General features: G+C 44.8%; 1 protein-coding gene across 1 annotated transcript in view; it reads right to left on the bottom strand.

The window, feature by feature from the left end:
- The window catches only part of aig1 (androgen-induced 1 (H. sapiens)), a 128,012-nt gene extending 110,375 nt beyond the window's left edge, over window positions 1-17,637 (bottom strand). The window contains exon 1 of the mRNA XM_078557623.1: window positions 17,448-17,637. Within this exon, the coding sequence (XP_078413749.1) occupies window positions 17,448-17,588 (141 nt within the window). The 5' untranslated portion in view covers window positions 17,589-17,637. The remainder of the gene's footprint in view (window positions 1-17,447) is intronic.
- Window positions 17,638-18,210: the final 573 nt, after the last annotated feature.

Below are 18,210 nucleotides of genomic sequence, written 5' to 3'. Positions count from 1 at the left end.
AGAAAATCTTCCAAGGGTAGCTTGGAGGCTGGAATGGAACCCGGGGGTGGGGAGGGGAAAGGAACTCGCTCACTCAAACTGGGATATCAATTCGGCCAATTAGGCTCGTTCTGTACCCAGGGACACCAATTATCCCTGAGCCCGCCAGAGTTTAGTGGTGGCTCAGGGATTAAATGCGAGTGGGCACGGCTTTCTTCCCGAAGGCTGCTAGGCAAAGCATGTTGGGTTTTCCAATGGCCTACTACGGGGCTGGGTGGGGGGTGGGCCTTGTTGTTAGGCACTCTGCATCTGCTCAAGGGACGCTGATTTGGGAAGGGGAGAGGCCGTTGAAAGCCAATCCCCAGCCCTTGCCCCTGACCCCACCTCCCACAACACCCTCTCCCCATAACCCCCATCCTGCCCTCAACCACCTGAGTCCAGGGATCCTGCAAGGATCTCTGGTGAAGACCCCAGAGCATTACCGGCAACAGTCGCTGCTCCTGATGGTGCTGCCGGCAATGGAAAACTGCCAGCCTCTGATTAGTTGACAGGCACTCAATTTGGTTGGGCCTCAATGCAGGCTTCCCACCGGTTCTCCAAGACCCTGGGGCTGGACCCCCACCAGTTACATTAAATTCCACCCCTGGTCTTAGACTTCTAAAACAATGGAAATAGTTTCTTTCCATCTACCCCAGCTGTTCCCATCATACCTTGAAAGCTTCAGTCAAATCACCCCCCCGAACTTTCAAAATTCCAAAGAGCACAGCATTCGTCTATGTAACCTTTGTTTGTGACTTAACCCTGGGCCCAGATTTTCGCTACGATGGAGAATCTCCCCGTGGTAGCAAAAATCCCCAAAATAGCCGGGAATTCTAAGTCCCAACCTCAAACACAGCATTTCCTGTTTTCACAGGGGCTGGGTCTGGAGCCAAGCTGGGATTTGCACATGCACGGTTTAGGGAGGCAGCTGGCCATTTAAATCACTAGCTGCCTCCACTAAAGTGAGACTTAGGATGGCTAGGAGTGTGAAACCCAGAGTGTGCAGATTAGGGCAGGTAAAAGCAAGCCTGAACTTGGTAGATTTGCTTGGATAGCCAGAGTACACCTTTGGAGAGGTAAGGTACCCCTTTTGATATGGTTCTGGGACACTTTTGGGAGAGATAAGGCACCCTTTGGGATTGTTAAAAGTAAACATGATTGTGCATAAAAAGCGTATAAGCTTATTGGAACTGTCAAAGCTGTTGAGGAACTGTCAAAGAACTGTCAAGCTGCCAAGGAACTGTCTACGATCAAAGAACTGTCAAACTGTAAAGAAACTGTCAAAGCTGCCAAGGAACTGCCAAAGCTGTGAAAGCTGTCAAAGGACTGTCAAAGCTGTAAAAGTTATCAAAGCTGTCAAAGAACTTTCAAAGCTGCCAAGGAGCTGTGAAAGCTGTCAAAGCTTTCAAAGCTGTCAAGAAACCGTCAAAAATGTCAAAGCTGTCAAAGGATACTATGTGAGTTGGCATAGGAGGGGTAAGGACAAAGGGTGGTGCATGGGGGCTTGGGTTGCCTTGAGTTGGCATAGGGGCTATAAAGGGCCATGGGCACATGGGGAGCCCAGAGGGTGTGAGGGGCCATGGAAGTGGGTAGAGGGACATGGCTTGGCATAGGGTTATGAGGGGCCATGGGAGGGCAGATAGGGGCCATGGGGGTTGGTGGGGGGGGCATGAGGTAGCATGGGCTGGCATGAATGGGCATGAGGAGTTTGTGGGGGTGGGGGGTGCTGAGGGATGGATGCCTGTTTTTGGTTTTAACCTTTTTTTAATTAACTTAAAGTGCTGGAGCACAAAAGCAGATCTTCCACCCAGCCGGCCTCCACACCTGGCAGCCTCCCGCCCTTGTTTCTAGGGACAATGGGCCCGACTTCCAATCCAGCTCACAAGCCCCCTTCTCCACCCAACTCCCCCACCTAGCCGACCGAAAATCATAACTGCGGGCGGCCATTTTTAAAGGCCAGGTTCGCAGATCCGGGAATTCTCCCACCTCTGGAGTTCAGGTATCATTCTTGTGAACCTAGGCTGCACTCTCTCCAAGGCCAAGGTACCTGTCATAAGATGTGGCGCCCAGAACTGCTCGCAGTCCTCCAGCCCTTCTTTTCCATGGGCATCGTCTGAAAGGTTACTTAGGTACAAACTCGCAGCAGGACGATTAATAAATATTCCAAGGTAACAGGAGAAACCAGAATCAAGGTCTGGAGACTTCACTGGTCACAGCTGCCAAAGACAACTACGCATTTGTTTATTTATAGATAACTAGCCTGTTTTCGATTATCGAGCAAATTCATAATCCAATTTACTACTTCACCATGGCTCCCATGAGCTATTATTCTAGTTCTAAGTCTCTTGTCAGGGACAGCAGATGTTTTCTGGAAGTCAACCACATTATTTTCATCCACTAACTATGTTACATTCTCAAAAGATTTCAAAAAATTAGACATAGCTTGCTTTTCGTAAACCCCTTTTGATGCTCCTAGATGCTCTTGAACAGCTTCCATGAAAAGAGACTTCAGTGTAATTTTCTATAGCATATAGAATCAGCAGCACAGAAACAGACTACTTGGCCCATACGGACAAACTGGTGTACGGCAAGGCTATATTCCACTCAAACCTTCTCCCACTATTTATATCTTCCCAGCCTGCACCCATATCCTTTCAGCCTCTCATTCTCATGAGTGCATCAAGCTTCCCCTTAATTGCAGCAACTGCTTCAGTCGCTCCATTTGGCGGCAAGTTCTGCATCCCCGCCACTTTCTGAGTGTCGAGAAATTCACTGACATTTTTTATGCTTGATAGTGTGGATCTGTTCTGGACTCACTCCTCAAGTGGAAACAGTTTCTCTGCATCAACCCATTGAGCCCCTTCATAATTTTAAAGGCATTTACCAAATTTCATCTCAGACCTTTTTCCCTTAGTGGTTCACAAATTATGGTCCGTGGGAGGGAACAGGCCAGAACACTCATTCTTCCCACTTATCATTGTATATTTTATATCTCAGAACTATGCAGAGATGACAGGGATGATTTTTTGTGTGTAACAGGTTTTACTCACAGTGCTTTAAAATGTCTACTCCATTTTTCTAGCTCTAGTTTGTTTCCTTTTCCCTGAGTTCACACCCAGCCTGAACCATATTGAGCATAGTGAGCATCAATGGTAAATTAGACTCACATAATCAAACATAACTGAACACTACACATATGTGGTGTCACACAACCAGACCAGCTCCCACGTGCGTGACACAAGTCATCACGAGCCCGGGCAACAACTAAGAATTTTTTAACTTTAGGTTCAAATTTTGAACAATTGTTGATTTGTTTTTACTGAAACCTATAAGTGGGGTGCACAAGCCTGAGACAATAACAAATGAGGATAGATACAGACAGAAAAACTCTACATTCTGGAGCTCGGACGAGGTTGGAAAATAACAGCAGATGTGAAGTGGATTTTTGGCTTATTAAAGCGATCCTACATGTAGAATTCAATGGGGGGAAACGGATCTTTGGAAAGTAGTGCAAAATGGTCATCAGCAAACAGGCTTTAACACCCTGATCAATCTTTTCCATCGAAAATCGGGCTGATCGTCGGGTTGCTGATTCACCGTTGCCTGTCTTGCACTCCCGCAGAAAACCAGTTTCGCGCCTCCAACATCCTTCCAGATGCAGGAGAAGGAATAGTTCAGTGGTGGCTGCTGTGACTGTGAATGCACGGACTGTTTTGTTTGGGATATTTTTTTTTTAAAAAAACATCTTGAGTTCATTGACAGTGGAGCATTGCTGGGAAAATCCGTGTTTGGTGGAGGATTTTCCTGTGGTTGGAATGAAAGCAGCTGTTGGAATTTAAACAGCTATGGGTAATCTGCCATGCCCATATACGGAGACAAGCAGCCCTGTAAAGATCAGATCTCGTGGAGTTTTCTTTCCAAGAAACACACAAATACAGCTGACGATAATAAAAATAAAAGTAACTTCCTAGGTTCTAAAGAGTGAGTAATGTGTATTGAAATATATTTGCAGATAGAGTTAGGGTATGGAGTTTTGAATCTGCGTTTAGATCTAGAAGGAGCCAGAAAAACACACCCAGCACATTTAAAGAGGACAACATTGCAAGAAAATCCCTGGGTCTTCTTATATTTTCACCGATCGGTTCGCCCATATTAAGCCCAATGCTGAGAAACCACACACCATAATGCAGCAACTTACGCACCCCAGAAGATACATAACTGCACGTCGCCAAAAAATTGCGTTCACCTTCGAAAAGGCAGGAAATATTTTCAAACTCTGTTTGAACTGGTCGAAAGAATGTGTGAAACAATACGCTTCTTTCTTTTTTACAGAAGGCACTGGCATTATCCACTCTCTGACACACTAGCAACTCGCCAAGGCTTTTTTGACAGCACCTTCCAAACTCACAACCTCTGTCTGCTGCCTACAGAAGGACAGGGGAAGCAGGCGCAGGGGAATCACCGCCTGCAGGTTCCCCTCCAAGTCGCTCGTCGTCCTGACTTGGAAATATATCGCTGTTCCTTCACTGTCGCTGGGTCAAATACCTGGGGGTCCCTCCCTAACAGCGCTGTGGGTGTACCTACAACACATGGACTGCAACAGTTCCAGAAGGCTGCTCACCATCACCTTCTCAAGGGCAATTAGGGATGGGCAATCAGTGGTGGTCTTGTGAGCGATGCCCACGTCCCAAGAAGAGCAATAAAAAAACTCCAAGTGGAAGCAGGAAATGGAATCTGCGGACTGCAATGGGGTGAAGCAGCACTAAAGACTGAAACTTGATGTCTGCCAAAGTGGACACACTGCTGCTTGCAACTGTTACTCCCCAGAGAACAGAAGGCCAGTGTGATGACAGTGGATGACAGATTGGTTCACCACGTAGCGTAGGAACTGTGGACAGAAGTGGAACACCTTAAGGAAGCTCTAAAGGTAAGACAACCAACATTTTATCAGCCAGATTCATGGCCCATTTATAAATTCCAAAAAATGTTGCCCGTCAACTGTTTTATATTCACTGCTGCCCTATTTCAAGTCTTGACATAACTTAATGCATACTACAGCCATAATTCACAACTGAAAGCCTTGGTTTATTGACATCTTCATTCCCTCCACCACCAACGAACAGTAGCAGCAGCAGTGTGTGCCATCTACAAGATGTGCTGCAGGAACTCACCAAGGCTCCTTCGACAGCACCTTCCAAACCCGTGATCTCTACCATCTAGAAGGACAAGGGCTGCAGATGCATGGGAACACCACCACCTCCAAGTTCCCCTCCAAGCCCCTCGCTATCGTGACTTGAAACTATATTGCAGTTCCTTCACTGTCGCTGGGTCAAAATCCTGGAGCACCCTCCCTAGCAGCACTGTGGGTGTACCGACACTGCATGGATTGCAGTCCTTCGAGAAGGCAGCTCACCACCACCTTCTCAAGGGCAGTTAGGGATGGGCAATAAATGGTGGCCTAGCCAGTGATGCCCACTTTCTGTGAACGAATAAATGTTTTAAAAAATCTTCAAAGCACCTCACATATAAAAGCAATGCAGCATCACCTCACTGCGTGATGCATATTTAGCCTTCAACCAAATCACTAAAGCAGATAACCTAATCATCGTCATACTGCTGTTTGTGGGATCTTGCTTTGTACAAATTGGCTGCTGCACTTCCTACATTAAAACAGTGAGTACACTTCAGTACCTAGGGGGACATTGGTGAGCCAGATGGGTTTTTATGACAATCAATGATTGTTGCTAAGGTCACCAGCATTGAGATTCGCTTTCAATTCCAGATTTTATTGATTGAATTGGATTTCCACTGGCTGGTGTGGTGGGAGTTAAACCCGTGTCCCCAGAGCAATAGTCTGGGCCTCTGGATTATTAGTTCATTGACTTTACCGCCACACCACCATCTCCCCCAGGTAGGGATTAGAGATGAGCTGATGGAAGGCTCAGAAATACTGCGTCCTTGCCACTTGTGCAGTTGACTCTTCAGGACAGCCGCTGAGAGGGGTAAGAGAAGGCGAAGCCACAGTGTCTCTTCAATCTGAGAATAGGAGGATTCACTTGTTCTGTCTTACCCTCCTTCTGGCTCTCTCCCGCTCAGGCACATGCACAGACATGTAACAAAACTCAGTTAGCATCTTGTTGGGTGGAATCTCTTCGAGAACGGTTGTAAAATGAATCATTTTTGATCATTGTAGTCCTGTAGGGATTGTCATTGGGGCCAGCACCTCGCTTCCACCCATGCTGTCACCAAGCTTTGAAAGCAGCAGCATAGCTACATACATCTGGGAGAACACAGTCAGTGATTGAGGGCGTAGCACCGGTGGGGGTGGGCACGGCGCGCGGGGGTGGGGGGGGGTGGGGGGTGGGTGTGATTTCACTGAGTACAGCTCAATTGGACCAAGTAGCAGTGGAATAGAAGGAGCAGGAATATGCTGAACACTATCAAGTTCTTCGGGAAATGCAGAGAGCGCATGATACTCGACAGGCTTGTCACTTCCATTTCAAATTAATTGAAGTTAAGATCAAATCGGCCATGAGCCTTTGTAAAATACAGATTCAGCCTTCACTGGAGTATTGTGTCCAATATTTTAGGAAGGTTATGTAGGCTTTGGAGAGGGCGCAGGAAAGATCTATGGGATTAGTTCCAGGGATGAGGGACTTCAGTTACGTGGAAAGATTGGGGAAGCTGAGGCTGTTCTTCTTAGAGGAGAGAAGGTTGAGAGGAAATTTGATAGACATGTTTAAAATGATGAGGAACCTGGACAGAGTAGATAGGGAGAAATTGTTCCCATTGGCGGAAGGATCAAGCACCAGAGGACACAGACTTCAGGTGATTGGCAAAAGAACCAAAGGCAACATGGGGAAAAGTTTTATTTTGCAGTGATTGGTTAGGATCTGGGAAACACTGCTTGAGAGTGTGGTCAAGGCCAATTCAATCATGGCTTTCAAAAGGAAATTGGACATGCAGCTATCGCCTAGAGAATTTATGTGCTCCTTTTTACTTCCCGTGATTCATATGTTGGTATGTAAAAGGTGTGCATTTTCTTATCCTCAGATTAAGAATCCCAATTAAATAAATCCAGCAGCAAGTTTTTGTTAGTTTTTAAAAATAAAGAAGGTTATTTATTATCACACACTTGCCCCGGATTATAAAATGCGATGTCCTACTCACTCTCCTCACACACACCCTCACACCCACAAAGATTAGATACAGATGAAGGTAAAAAAAAAACTATGGGGCAGAGCTTAACCCTTGTTGGGCGGGCTGAGCGGGGGCAGTTGGGAAGCCAACCGCTGTCCACGATCGTGGCTGGACCGTGATTTCACACTGGGTGGGCCAATGAAGGCCTGCCCAGCGTGAAAGGCGAGTGGCAGTGCTCAGCGCTGCCTGTGCTGACGGGGTGGAGAGGAGTCCGAGCGTGAACTTCACTCTCGTGCAAGTGCGCCCTTGCAAATCCCCCTGGGGCACAAAGCTGCCTCAGGGAGATGAACATTTTTCCAAATATAAAATAAAGATTTGTAAAAACGTAATAAAATGTGTCCCCTCTGTCACATGAGCATGGACATGTTATAAATGAAATGTAAATTTTTAAATTTTATTTTTATTTGCTGTTGGAAACTTCATCCTGAGGTTTAGGATGAGGTTTCCTAAAAAGTGCAAAGGCCGTGGTTGGGTGGGCAGCAAAACATTTACTTTAATTACCCTGTTAATGGCCTTAATAGGCCTTTTAATTGTCGGCGGGTGCGCTACTGACTCTGGTGCGCGCCCGCTGACCGAAATATTGCGCGACTGCGCGTTGCTGTCGGGATGCTTACCCAACGTCAACACACGTCATTTTACGCTCGAGCGGGTCAAGTGTGCGGCCGCCCACTGAGGTAAAAGTTTTACCCATGGTTGCAAATTATAATTATCTCAGTCTCTTTTGTGGCAGGCCTGTAGTTCCTTAGATAGAGGTGATGCTTTAAAGTTGAAGTGGAAGTCTGGTAGAGTGAAGGGTTCTTAGTAAGCAGCAAAGTTACGCTGCATTGTCGTTTGACACCTTGAGAGTTTGAGATAGCCAGCGTCTTTGTGTTTGAATTGACCCATTCAATTTGAAATTAGCCTTTTGAATTAGTTTCAGAAAAGGGCATTGATACAACATCAGTCTGGAAGGTTCCTCTTGTTCCCTCTTGAGACAGGGGAGTGGTTCCAATCCACAAAAGAAGTCAGGTGACCCTCGGGTGGCCATCTTTGGCAACCTTTTGTTGAGTTTTTGAAAATATAAAATATTGACTGAAAGTCCATAATATACTGGAACATGACCCACCTGAAGAGAAAAATATTGCAGGGCTATGGGGAAAGGGCAGAGGGGTGGGACTAGCTAAATTGCTTTCACAAAGAGCCAGCAAAGACTTGACAGACATCCATGCAGCAGATGACATAGCTCATCAACTGGCTCCCTCTGACCCATCTCTGTGGAGACACTTCCCCACAGAGACTGCCAGATAAATATGTCAGAGCCAGCAGACATTCTGTAGTTAGTGATGTCTACTCAAAGGAAGTGGAAATAATTAGTGGATAGACAGTTCCCATGGGAATATCCCACCTGTGGTCAAAATAACACCCACCGGAAAATTTGCCACACTGTCTACTATTGGAATTGGATAGCCCTGTGGTTTAGTACACTGTACTCTTATTATTAAGAACTGGGCTTAAATCCAGTTCCACTGATAGCTCGAATGTTAATTCTTCACCACTTCACCATGAATCACCTAAAGAATTAAATATTATGGCGCATTTTCCAAGCAGTCCGGTCAGTAAGGTAATAGGAACTTGCCAAATGGAACTGCACTTTCAACTAAATATTGCAGAAGACACTTGTGGTCGGCACTTTCTAGATCTCACCTTTAAGAATCTTCCCACTCTGGACTCTTGGAAAGTGTCAATTTCTTCCTGATGTTGTTTATGGTGATTCAGTGTCTTGTCTCATTAAGTAAATATTTCCTCCATAACTTGATCCAGTAGACCTGGGAAAATGCATTATCTGAAAATTGTTTAAAAATTCCAAGAAACACATTTTACTTCATGGGGGGGAGTTTTCGGCTGAGCAAGCGGGGGTGGGGCCCAGGCAGCCTTTGCATTTTTCATGGAACCTCACCCACAGGCGGGACGAGGTTCCATGGAGGGTTTATAAATTAAATAAAGTTTTTCCATTAAAGTTCATTCACATGTCCCAGCTCATGTGACACTGTCACATGAGGGGACAAGTCTTCAATTTTTTTTTCTCTTGATTAAAATTTTTCAAACTTTAAACTTATCCGCACTTTCGGCGCTCTTTCACACTCCTGACTCAGGGAACCCCCCGTCCGCACAGGAAGCACTCAGCGCTTAATTGGCCCACCCACGTAAAATGGCGGCACGGACCCGATCGGGAGCGCTGATCGGGTCCATGCCTGCCCCCCACCCCCCCACCCCCCTCCCCCACACAACACCCCCCCCCTCCCCCCCCCCCAACGGGAGGATAGAATCAGAATGATTACAGGACAGAAGGAGGCCATTTGGCTGCTTAAGTCCCACTCCCCTCCTTTTTCCCATCATACAGCAGTTTTTCTCTCCTTAGATAATTATCCAAATCCCCCTGGAAAACAACAAGATTGAATCTGCTGGCACTACGCTGTCAGGCAGTGCATTCCAGATCCTAATCACGCACGAAGAAAATATTGTTCTTCATATCCCCTCTGGCTCTTTTTCCAATTACCTCAAATTGGTGTCCTCTGGTTCTCGATCCTTCTGCCAATGGGAACAGTTTCTCCCTGTATACCCTGCCCAGATGCCTCATGATTTTGAACACCTCTATCAAATCTCCTCTCAACCTTCTCTCCTCTAAAGACAACAGCCCCAGCTTCGTCAGTCTATCTTCATAAATGAAGTTTCTCATCGCTGGAACCATTCTCTGCACCCTCTCCAAGCCATCACACCCTTCCTAAAGTGCGGTGCCCAGAACTGGACACTATAGTCCAGTTGAAGTTGAAACATTATTTTGTAAAGGTTTACCATAACCTCCTTGTTTTTGTACACTATGCCCCTATTTATAAACCCCAGGACCCTGAATGCTTTACTAACCACTTTCTCAACCTGTCCTGCCACCTTCAACTATTTGTGTACATATATATATACCCCGAGGCTCCTCTGCTCTTGCACCCTCTTTAGAATTGTATGCTTTGTTTTATATTTCCTTTCCTCAATCCTCCCACCAAATGCACACATTTTGCACCATTAAATTTTGGATTTTAAATCATTTCCTTTTAATAGACAGTCATAACAGGCAAAAGTGCTACTGGACCAAATATTAAAAAGTGAAACAGCGCAACTTAACAGCAAGTTATTCAGGAAGTGGAAATAATTAGTGGACAGGCGGTTCCCATGGGAAGATCCCATCCGTGGTTATTGGAAAACTCACCATAGAATTGGATAGCTCTGCAGGTTGGCACACTGTATTCTTATTATTAAGTCCAGGCCCACTGATAGCTCAAATGCTAAACCTCTGCCAACTGCAGGTAGCAGGTGAAATTCATCTTGGGCAGTTGAACATTGGATGGAGCTTTGCTATCACTAGTTTTTTGCTACCATCCTAGACAAATTTCACCCCCTTGTTATTAATAGGCACCTTCAAAGGCACATAATGCCCTACTCCTGGTAGACATCACCAAATATACGAGGGAGGACACAGTGATGGATGGTGTGGGAAGTGAGTAACTTACACTAATGGGGGGGTATTTAATGGACCCAATGGGGGTCTTGGCTACTGGCTAGTGAGCTGGCAAGACTCCCATGTCGCCCCTGTTGGGGAAAGTCTGTTGAATTAGGTGCCACTTAGGCGCTTGATAGCCTGTGGTGGGCCTTGCCCAGGATCAAGGACCCCAGGGGCGGACTTCCCACCTGCCAAAAGCTGCGAGCCAATCAGAGGAAGGCAGCTCTATTGAACGTCAGCGCCACTGGGGAGGCGGTGGCTGCTGCTGGTAATGGACCCTGGATGGACCCAGGCACACAGGTGAGTGACAGCGGGAGGGGATTCGCAGGGTGGGCTTCATGGGGGAGGGGGGGGTTGGCAGCAAGGGAAAGGGGGTGGTTCTCATCAGGCCCACCCCCTCCCTTCCCAAAGCAAGGGCAGGCTATCAAGTGCCTAAGTGACACTTAATTCAACAGGCCTTCCCTAACAGAGGCAACATGGGGCGGGGGGGGGTCTTGCCAGCTCTCTAGCCATTATCCAAGGGCATTAAAATGCCTTTGAATGAGGGATTCTGCCCCCCCCCAACCCCACTCCTCCAAACCCTGGGAGCTCACAGGTAACCACAACAGGGGTTTGTCTTGCTTCACTCACAGCACATTCCCCACCAGCTGGGAGGAGGCCCTTAAGTGGGCATTAATTTAATTGTGGCAGGGCCTCCCCCCCCATGGACTTTAATCAGGGTGGAGGCAGGAAGATGGTGGAATCCCCACCCGGCACTGTCCCACCTGATTAAATGCCCCCTGTCACCAAACTGTCACAGGTGCAGGCAGTAAATTCCATCTGTGCAGTGGGAAATGACCCTCGAAGGTTCAATTTTAGACACAGAATAGAGTAAACACCTATCCTTGCCAAACCTTCTGTTCTCCTTATCTAAGGAAGGACATACTTGCCCTAGAGAGAGCGCCACAAAGGTTCACTAGACTGTTTTCTGGGATGAGGGGATTGTTCGATGAGGAGGGATTGAGTAGACTCGGTCAATGCCCCCTGGAGTTTAAGAAGAATGAGAGATGATATTCATTGAAACATAGAAAATTCTTAAGATGCTGAGAAAATGCTTCTCCTTACTGGGCAATCTAATACATGGGGTCACAGTCCAGAATAAGGGGTGAACCGATAAGGACTGAGAAGAGGAGGAATTTCTTCACTGAGAGAGTTGGGAATCTTTGGAATTCTGTACCCCAGAGGGTTGTGGATGCTTAGTTACTGAGGATATTCCAGACCGAGGTCGATAGATTTTTGGGCACTAAGGGAATTAAGGGATAGTGCAGGAAGGTAGGGTTGAGCTAGAAGATCAGCTATGATCGTATTGAATGGTGCAATAGGCTCGAAGGGCCAAATGGCCTACTCCAGATCCCATTTCTTACGCTCTTATGTACCATACCTGGAATTACTTTACACTGACGCTGGGTCACAGTGTGCATTAAGCGTTTCACTAAACAACACTGAAATGTCTGCACTTAATAAACGTAAAAGTTCACAAATACACACAGCAAACATCTAATTAAAATAACTCCTGCTGTTGAAGTTGAGGTTTATAGATTCAGTTAAAAAAGATCTGAAAATATGAATGATCGCAATCTTTTTGAAACAGGGATGGGTGTTGACATTATGGGCTTTTGACAGTCTAAAAACATGCAGAAGTTAATGAAGGAAATATGCCAGGCATTGCTGAATTTAATACCAACCGGTTGTTTAAAAGGTTGCATCTGTTTGTTGCGTCTTTCTACCCTTTCTCATTGAGCTTAATTCAGTTATCTTTCCACTACACTGGCTGTTGCACAGCAATTAACTAGAGGTGTAAGCAACTCAAATGTTAGTGACTGCAGTGACGTCTTGACGGCATAGACACTAGCTCAATTTTGCTGCCCACGCACTAGACCATTCAAAATACAGGCAGCTGGTTTTCTGAGTTTTAATGGACAAAATTCAAAAGGAATTAATGCCTACAGCAACCCCTTCCACATCTGTGAACCCCATGCCAGTGCTCAAACAAGGGAGCAAATGTTAAAAACAGTCTAACATTCTGATGGAGTTATCAGCCTGGTCATTGTATAGAATGATGGATTTGTTAACCTGCACCCACTAAACTGGCAGTTACAATGTTGCTCATCAATTACTTCATCTCTTCCTTTGTCCTAAACTCTGGTTGCCTTTACTCCGATCTGTTACAATGCCTCCCCTAGATACATTAGCTTCAAGTTTTTTGGGGATAACTACCACATCAGCTGTGTTATTTTGCTGATGCTAATTGGTGACATGTTACAGTTCACTCAGGAGCCTGAGTTGCTGTGGCAACATACACTTTGCCATGCATGCTGTATTCTGGAGCTTTGGGTAGTGATAGCCCAGGCTCTGCCTATCACGTAGCTGAGCCAGGAATCTCTACCACTTGCCATTGGCATGTAATGGAAGAATTTGCAGGTTGAGTACTCAACCTGTTTGAGCAGGTTATGAGCACACTTTCATTCACCATCAAGTTCTGGGGGTGGGATTTGAACCTAGAGCTTCTGGCTTTAGAGACAGAGACACAAACACAGCACCATAAGACCCCCCCTATTAAAGCTGATCATATAATGATGTGCAAACATCATGATATGTTTTTGCATCACTGCAATTATCAAAAGAATCACGCAGAACAGCATTGTCAGCAGTTGCCGTGAACTATTGTGCTACGAGCTCTTGTTAGAAATCCTTACACTCTTGTCAACCATAGTGTCAGTCACAGTACAGTCAGCCACCAAGTTCATGGAAGATGAGCCACTTCAGTGAGATTGTGACAAGGGCTGCTAAAGAAAAAAAGGACTTGCACTTCATTAGTTTCTTTTATGACCACCTGATGTCCCAAAGCTCTTTGCAACCAATGAAGTACTTTTGAAGTGTATCACTATTTTAACGTAGGAAACACGGCTGTCAATTTGCGCACAGCAAGCTCCCATAAACCGCAAAGTGAAATGACCAGAGAACCTGTTATTGAGATATTGGTTGAGGGATAAATATTGACCAGAAAACTAGGGATAACCTTCCTGCTCTTCTTCCAAGTGGTGCCATTGGATCTTTTTCATCCACCTGAGAGAGCAGACAGGGTCTTGGCTCATTCTCCCATCCAAAAGATGGCACCTCGAACAATCCAGCACTCCCTCAGTACCACAGTGTTAAGTATCAGCTTAGGTTTTCATACTCAAGTCTCTGGAGTGGGACTTAACCCAAAACCTTTTGACTCAAAGTGCTACCACCTGAGTCACTGCCACAGTGCTACATGAAGGGCTACTGCACTTGCTTAAAGCATTAGCTACCGGAGGTAGAATTTGGAACGAGAGACAAAATTGACTGAAAAGAGGAAGCTGCATTGCATCAGTTAGGGGGGGTGATAGAGGGTTGGAGAGATTTGCTGAGCACAGGCCTCCAGAGATTGGTCCAAAAGCCCCTACTGTTCTCAATCTACAAAAATGAACTGAATTCAAGAAAATGAAATAAATTGGCTATATTTACTAAAGCTGAAAGTGAACTAAGAAAATCTGACTGACTAGCCAAAAAACAATCAGAAGGACTTGGGCAAATGATGCAAAATGTAGAAACGTGGCAGATAAAGTTTGCTATAAAATAAATGAAAGGCGTTTGGTATTGGAAGAGAAAATGATGAGATTAGGAGGGAAATTGAAAGAGAAGTGGGAGTAAAAGCAGACTCAACACTTAACATGTCCAATCATTGTGAAACAGCAAGCATCGGAGCAATATAATCCTTTTGATTTATATTGTGAAATCAGCAGAATATAAGCCTGAGGTAGTCATTTTGAAACTTTGTCATACTCGTGTCATGGCACACCATAAAATCTACTCTTCAAGGCACAAGGGAAGCATCTTGGAAATGTTGCAGAGAGAGTCCGAAAGATCAAACCCTGGTTTCAGAGTACTGAGCTGGAGACTTTCAGCTACCTAGACCTTAAGCTCTGCAATTTCTTTCTGAAACTTATCAGCCTCTCTACTTCTGCCTTCCCCTTTAGGGCACGCCTTAAAAACGTCCTCTTTGACCAAACTTTGGGTCATCTGATATTTCCTTCTGTGGCCAAGTGTCCAGTTTGGATCAATAATGCTCTTGGGAAGGGCCTTGTGATGTTTTGCTAGATTAGTGGTGCTCTCTCAATGCAATATGGTATTGCTGGTGAATTAATGATGAAAGGAGATGAATAAGAGGGGTTCTTAGAAATGCTTACAAGTTATGTAAGAATAGAATATAAGCAGAATAGAAAAGACAAATCCTAAACACGACTTAATGTTAAAACGCAATACCATAGGGAAATGGGTACAAACTGGTAAAAGGCAAGTTCAGGACTGACGTTAGGAAGTCATTCTTCATGGTGTGTGCTTCTTCAGGTAGGGAAGTATTGGCAGAAACTCTGCAATTAGTGAAGAGCCAGTTAGGTGCTGCGATGAGGGGCCTTCAGAACTCTAAAGACAAAAGAGCTGGAGTAGGCAAATGGCTTATGTCTTCTAGCATTATGATTGCGAAGGTTTGAAATAAGTAGAGAGGATTTCTAACTGACCAAAATCAAAGACCTGCCATAGCAAAACAAATGAAAATAATGTAAAAATGCACTTGCACCTTAAACACACAAACACGTACTCAATCGACGTTAGAATGCTTTCACTGATGCTTATCCACGTATCCTGCAGCTACTGGTCTGAGACCATTAGTTACTGATTCCAGATGGTGTCCGATTTACTGCCCTGTCAAATTCCAATTTTCAGCTCTGCACACATGCTTAACTGAATGTGCACCACTCCTCTCCCAGCTGCTAGCATAAGAGTGAGGGTAGAGCACTCTTGATGGCTAAATCAACTGTGGGTGAGCTTAAAAAGTGCCCGGGAACTCTGAAGCTCTGTCAGGTATAGGGGGCAATGGTGTTGCAATGGTATTGTCTCTGGATTAATAATCCAGACTAATGTTCTGGGGGGCAGAGATTCAAATCCCACAATGGCAGCTGGTGGCAAATCTAGAAAACAAAGCTAGTCCCGGTAATAGTGACCGTAACAGTGATTTAAAAACATTATTGCTCGTAAAAAAAAATCCACGTGAATCACGAATGCCCTTTCGCTAAGGAAATCTGCCATCCTTACCTTGTCTGGCCTACGTATGACTTCAGACTCACAGCAAAGTGGCTGATTTCTGCCGTCTGAAGTGGCTGAGCAAGCCATTCAGTTCAAGGGCCATCAGGGATGGTCAACAAATGCTGGCCTTACTGCCGATGCTCACATCCCATGAAAGAATTTTTTTTTTAAATTACTTTTTAAACACAAGTTTGACACTGTATTGGAGCCATACTCTTTGTGGTGTCCTCCAGGGGGCTCTCTATATCACTTCTTCCCAGAGTCAGAGCAGGCCCAGTCCCACATATACAATGCAACCTCAACGTCACTGTGAAGCAGAATACTGAAATCGTTCCTATATGAATGGTATGAATGTCCCAGTGTTTTGCTGAATGTATTGGTTTTCTGTCCGGTGGCCTCTGTTAAAATGAGCCTTTGTTGTTAGTTAATGGCTAAGATTTTAATGGCAATCCTAATTAAAGATGCAGTATCATTGAGAGGACTGTTCTTGTAATGATAATGTTCTCCTTTAAGGTCCTCCTCTTCCCATTTATCCTTTATATATTCCACTATTCTGATGTTTGCACAGAGAATGGATGATACACGTGTATTGCAGATGTTGGGTAGCACTGAAGCCTGTGCGCATTCTATCAATGACGATTGATCAGCACAGTATATAACTCATCAATCACCTCCCACCATGAAGAACAGACAGGGAAGGATCACGCACTCTGGGTTTTCTCCTTTTTCGATGTGTAAAATATAAGATCACTCCTCATTATAAATACAGAGCATACTGTAAAATAGGAAGGGGAAACAGCAAAGGGTGCCCTGCACTCATCCCAGACACAAGAACCTCATTCTGACCCTGTGACATGCAGGTAGGGGCAGTCCAGACACTCAGCGCCAGCTACCAACAAAACATCCTGATTCTTTTCTATACCTTTCTGGTTGGGTCAAATACCAACTATACCTTTCATGTTCAACAATGTCAACATCTATATTTATAAACGCTCTTGCAAACTCCACATAAGCAAACAATATCACTGAAGCCTTATAAAAAAAAATGAAAGTAATTGAAAGTATAAACTAAGATTGCAGAATGTTCTTTCTAAATCAAACTCCCTACACCTTTCCTTTCTGCAAACTAATGGACATTATCTTCCCCAAAGACAGAGCAGTAATTTCCTATTCTTAGCACGAGGTTTGAGGGGAGAGGAACTCAAAGTGTTAAGCCTGCTAGCGAGTTAGGCACACCTCACCATGCAGAGGTTAAAAATTCATAAAATAGACCTAAAATGTCAAAAAAAAAAAGAAAATGCTTTCACCCTTTTGTGAATGATGACAGTCTTGAAGATACTGTTTTGTTTTGGGAGAGGGAAAGGCAGTGGCAAGGGGGAGAAACACCTACATTAAATACGAAATGATGTTCATTCTGTGTCTGCGTGTGTGTGTGTGTGTGTGGAGGGGGGGGGGAGGGGGACAGGTGGGGGTGCATTTAGAAAGAAGAAGAAAGGAATAGCAGCAGCGACGCCATAAGAATAATAATCAGGAGTTTACTCTCTTCATGACTTACCAGGTCTATGAATGTTAAGAACTTCCAGCTGCCGCCGTATGTTTGGTGAGCTGGGATGTCGAGGGCTTTGAAATTGCAGAGAATGGAGAGGTAGGAGAGCAGGATGGCGACCCGCAGGACCTGGGAGGGGATGAGAGCCATGTTGCCGCTGCTGATGCTGCTCCTCTCCTTTGCTGCCTAGTAACTGCCCAGACCCAGAGGGAGCCTGTTACCATGGAAACCTGGGCTGGCAGGCTGCTGCTAGGCACAGGATCACATAGGCCTCCAAGACGTATATAGCAAAAATATACACTAATAAATCTACCATTCTTCAGGTATATAAAATATAACCCAAACTATAAATGAAAAAAAGGATATGTCAATAATTATTCTGCTATATAACTGTAGTGATAGGTATACACGGATGCAGTACTGGATAAATATTAATCTTTCTTCCTGTTTAAAAAAGGGAAAGCTTTCTGTATACTTATTTATTTAGCCATCTATTATCTATCCATCAACTATTCATTTCTCTATCTTTAATATCCAACACCTTTTATCTATCTATTTATATAATTATTCACAAGTTATCTATCATCAACCCATAATCAATCAATCTATCTATCTATCTATCTATCTATCTATCTATCTATCTATCTATCTATCTATCTATCTATCTATCTATCTATCTATCTATCTATCTATCTATCTATCTATCTGACTGTCTGTCTATCTGTTTATCTGACTCTCTATCTGTCTGTCTATATATCTATCTCTCTATCTA

Source organism: Cetorhinus maximus, chromosome 14 (assembly GCF_964194155.1).
Source record: "Cetorhinus maximus chromosome 14, sCetMax3.hap1.1, whole genome shotgun sequence".
Lineage (NCBI taxonomy): Eukaryota > Metazoa > Chordata > Chondrichthyes > Lamniformes > Cetorhinidae > Cetorhinus > Cetorhinus maximus.
The sequence above is the reverse complement of the archived record's forward strand: the minus strand, read 5'-3'. Positions and strand labels throughout refer to the sequence as shown.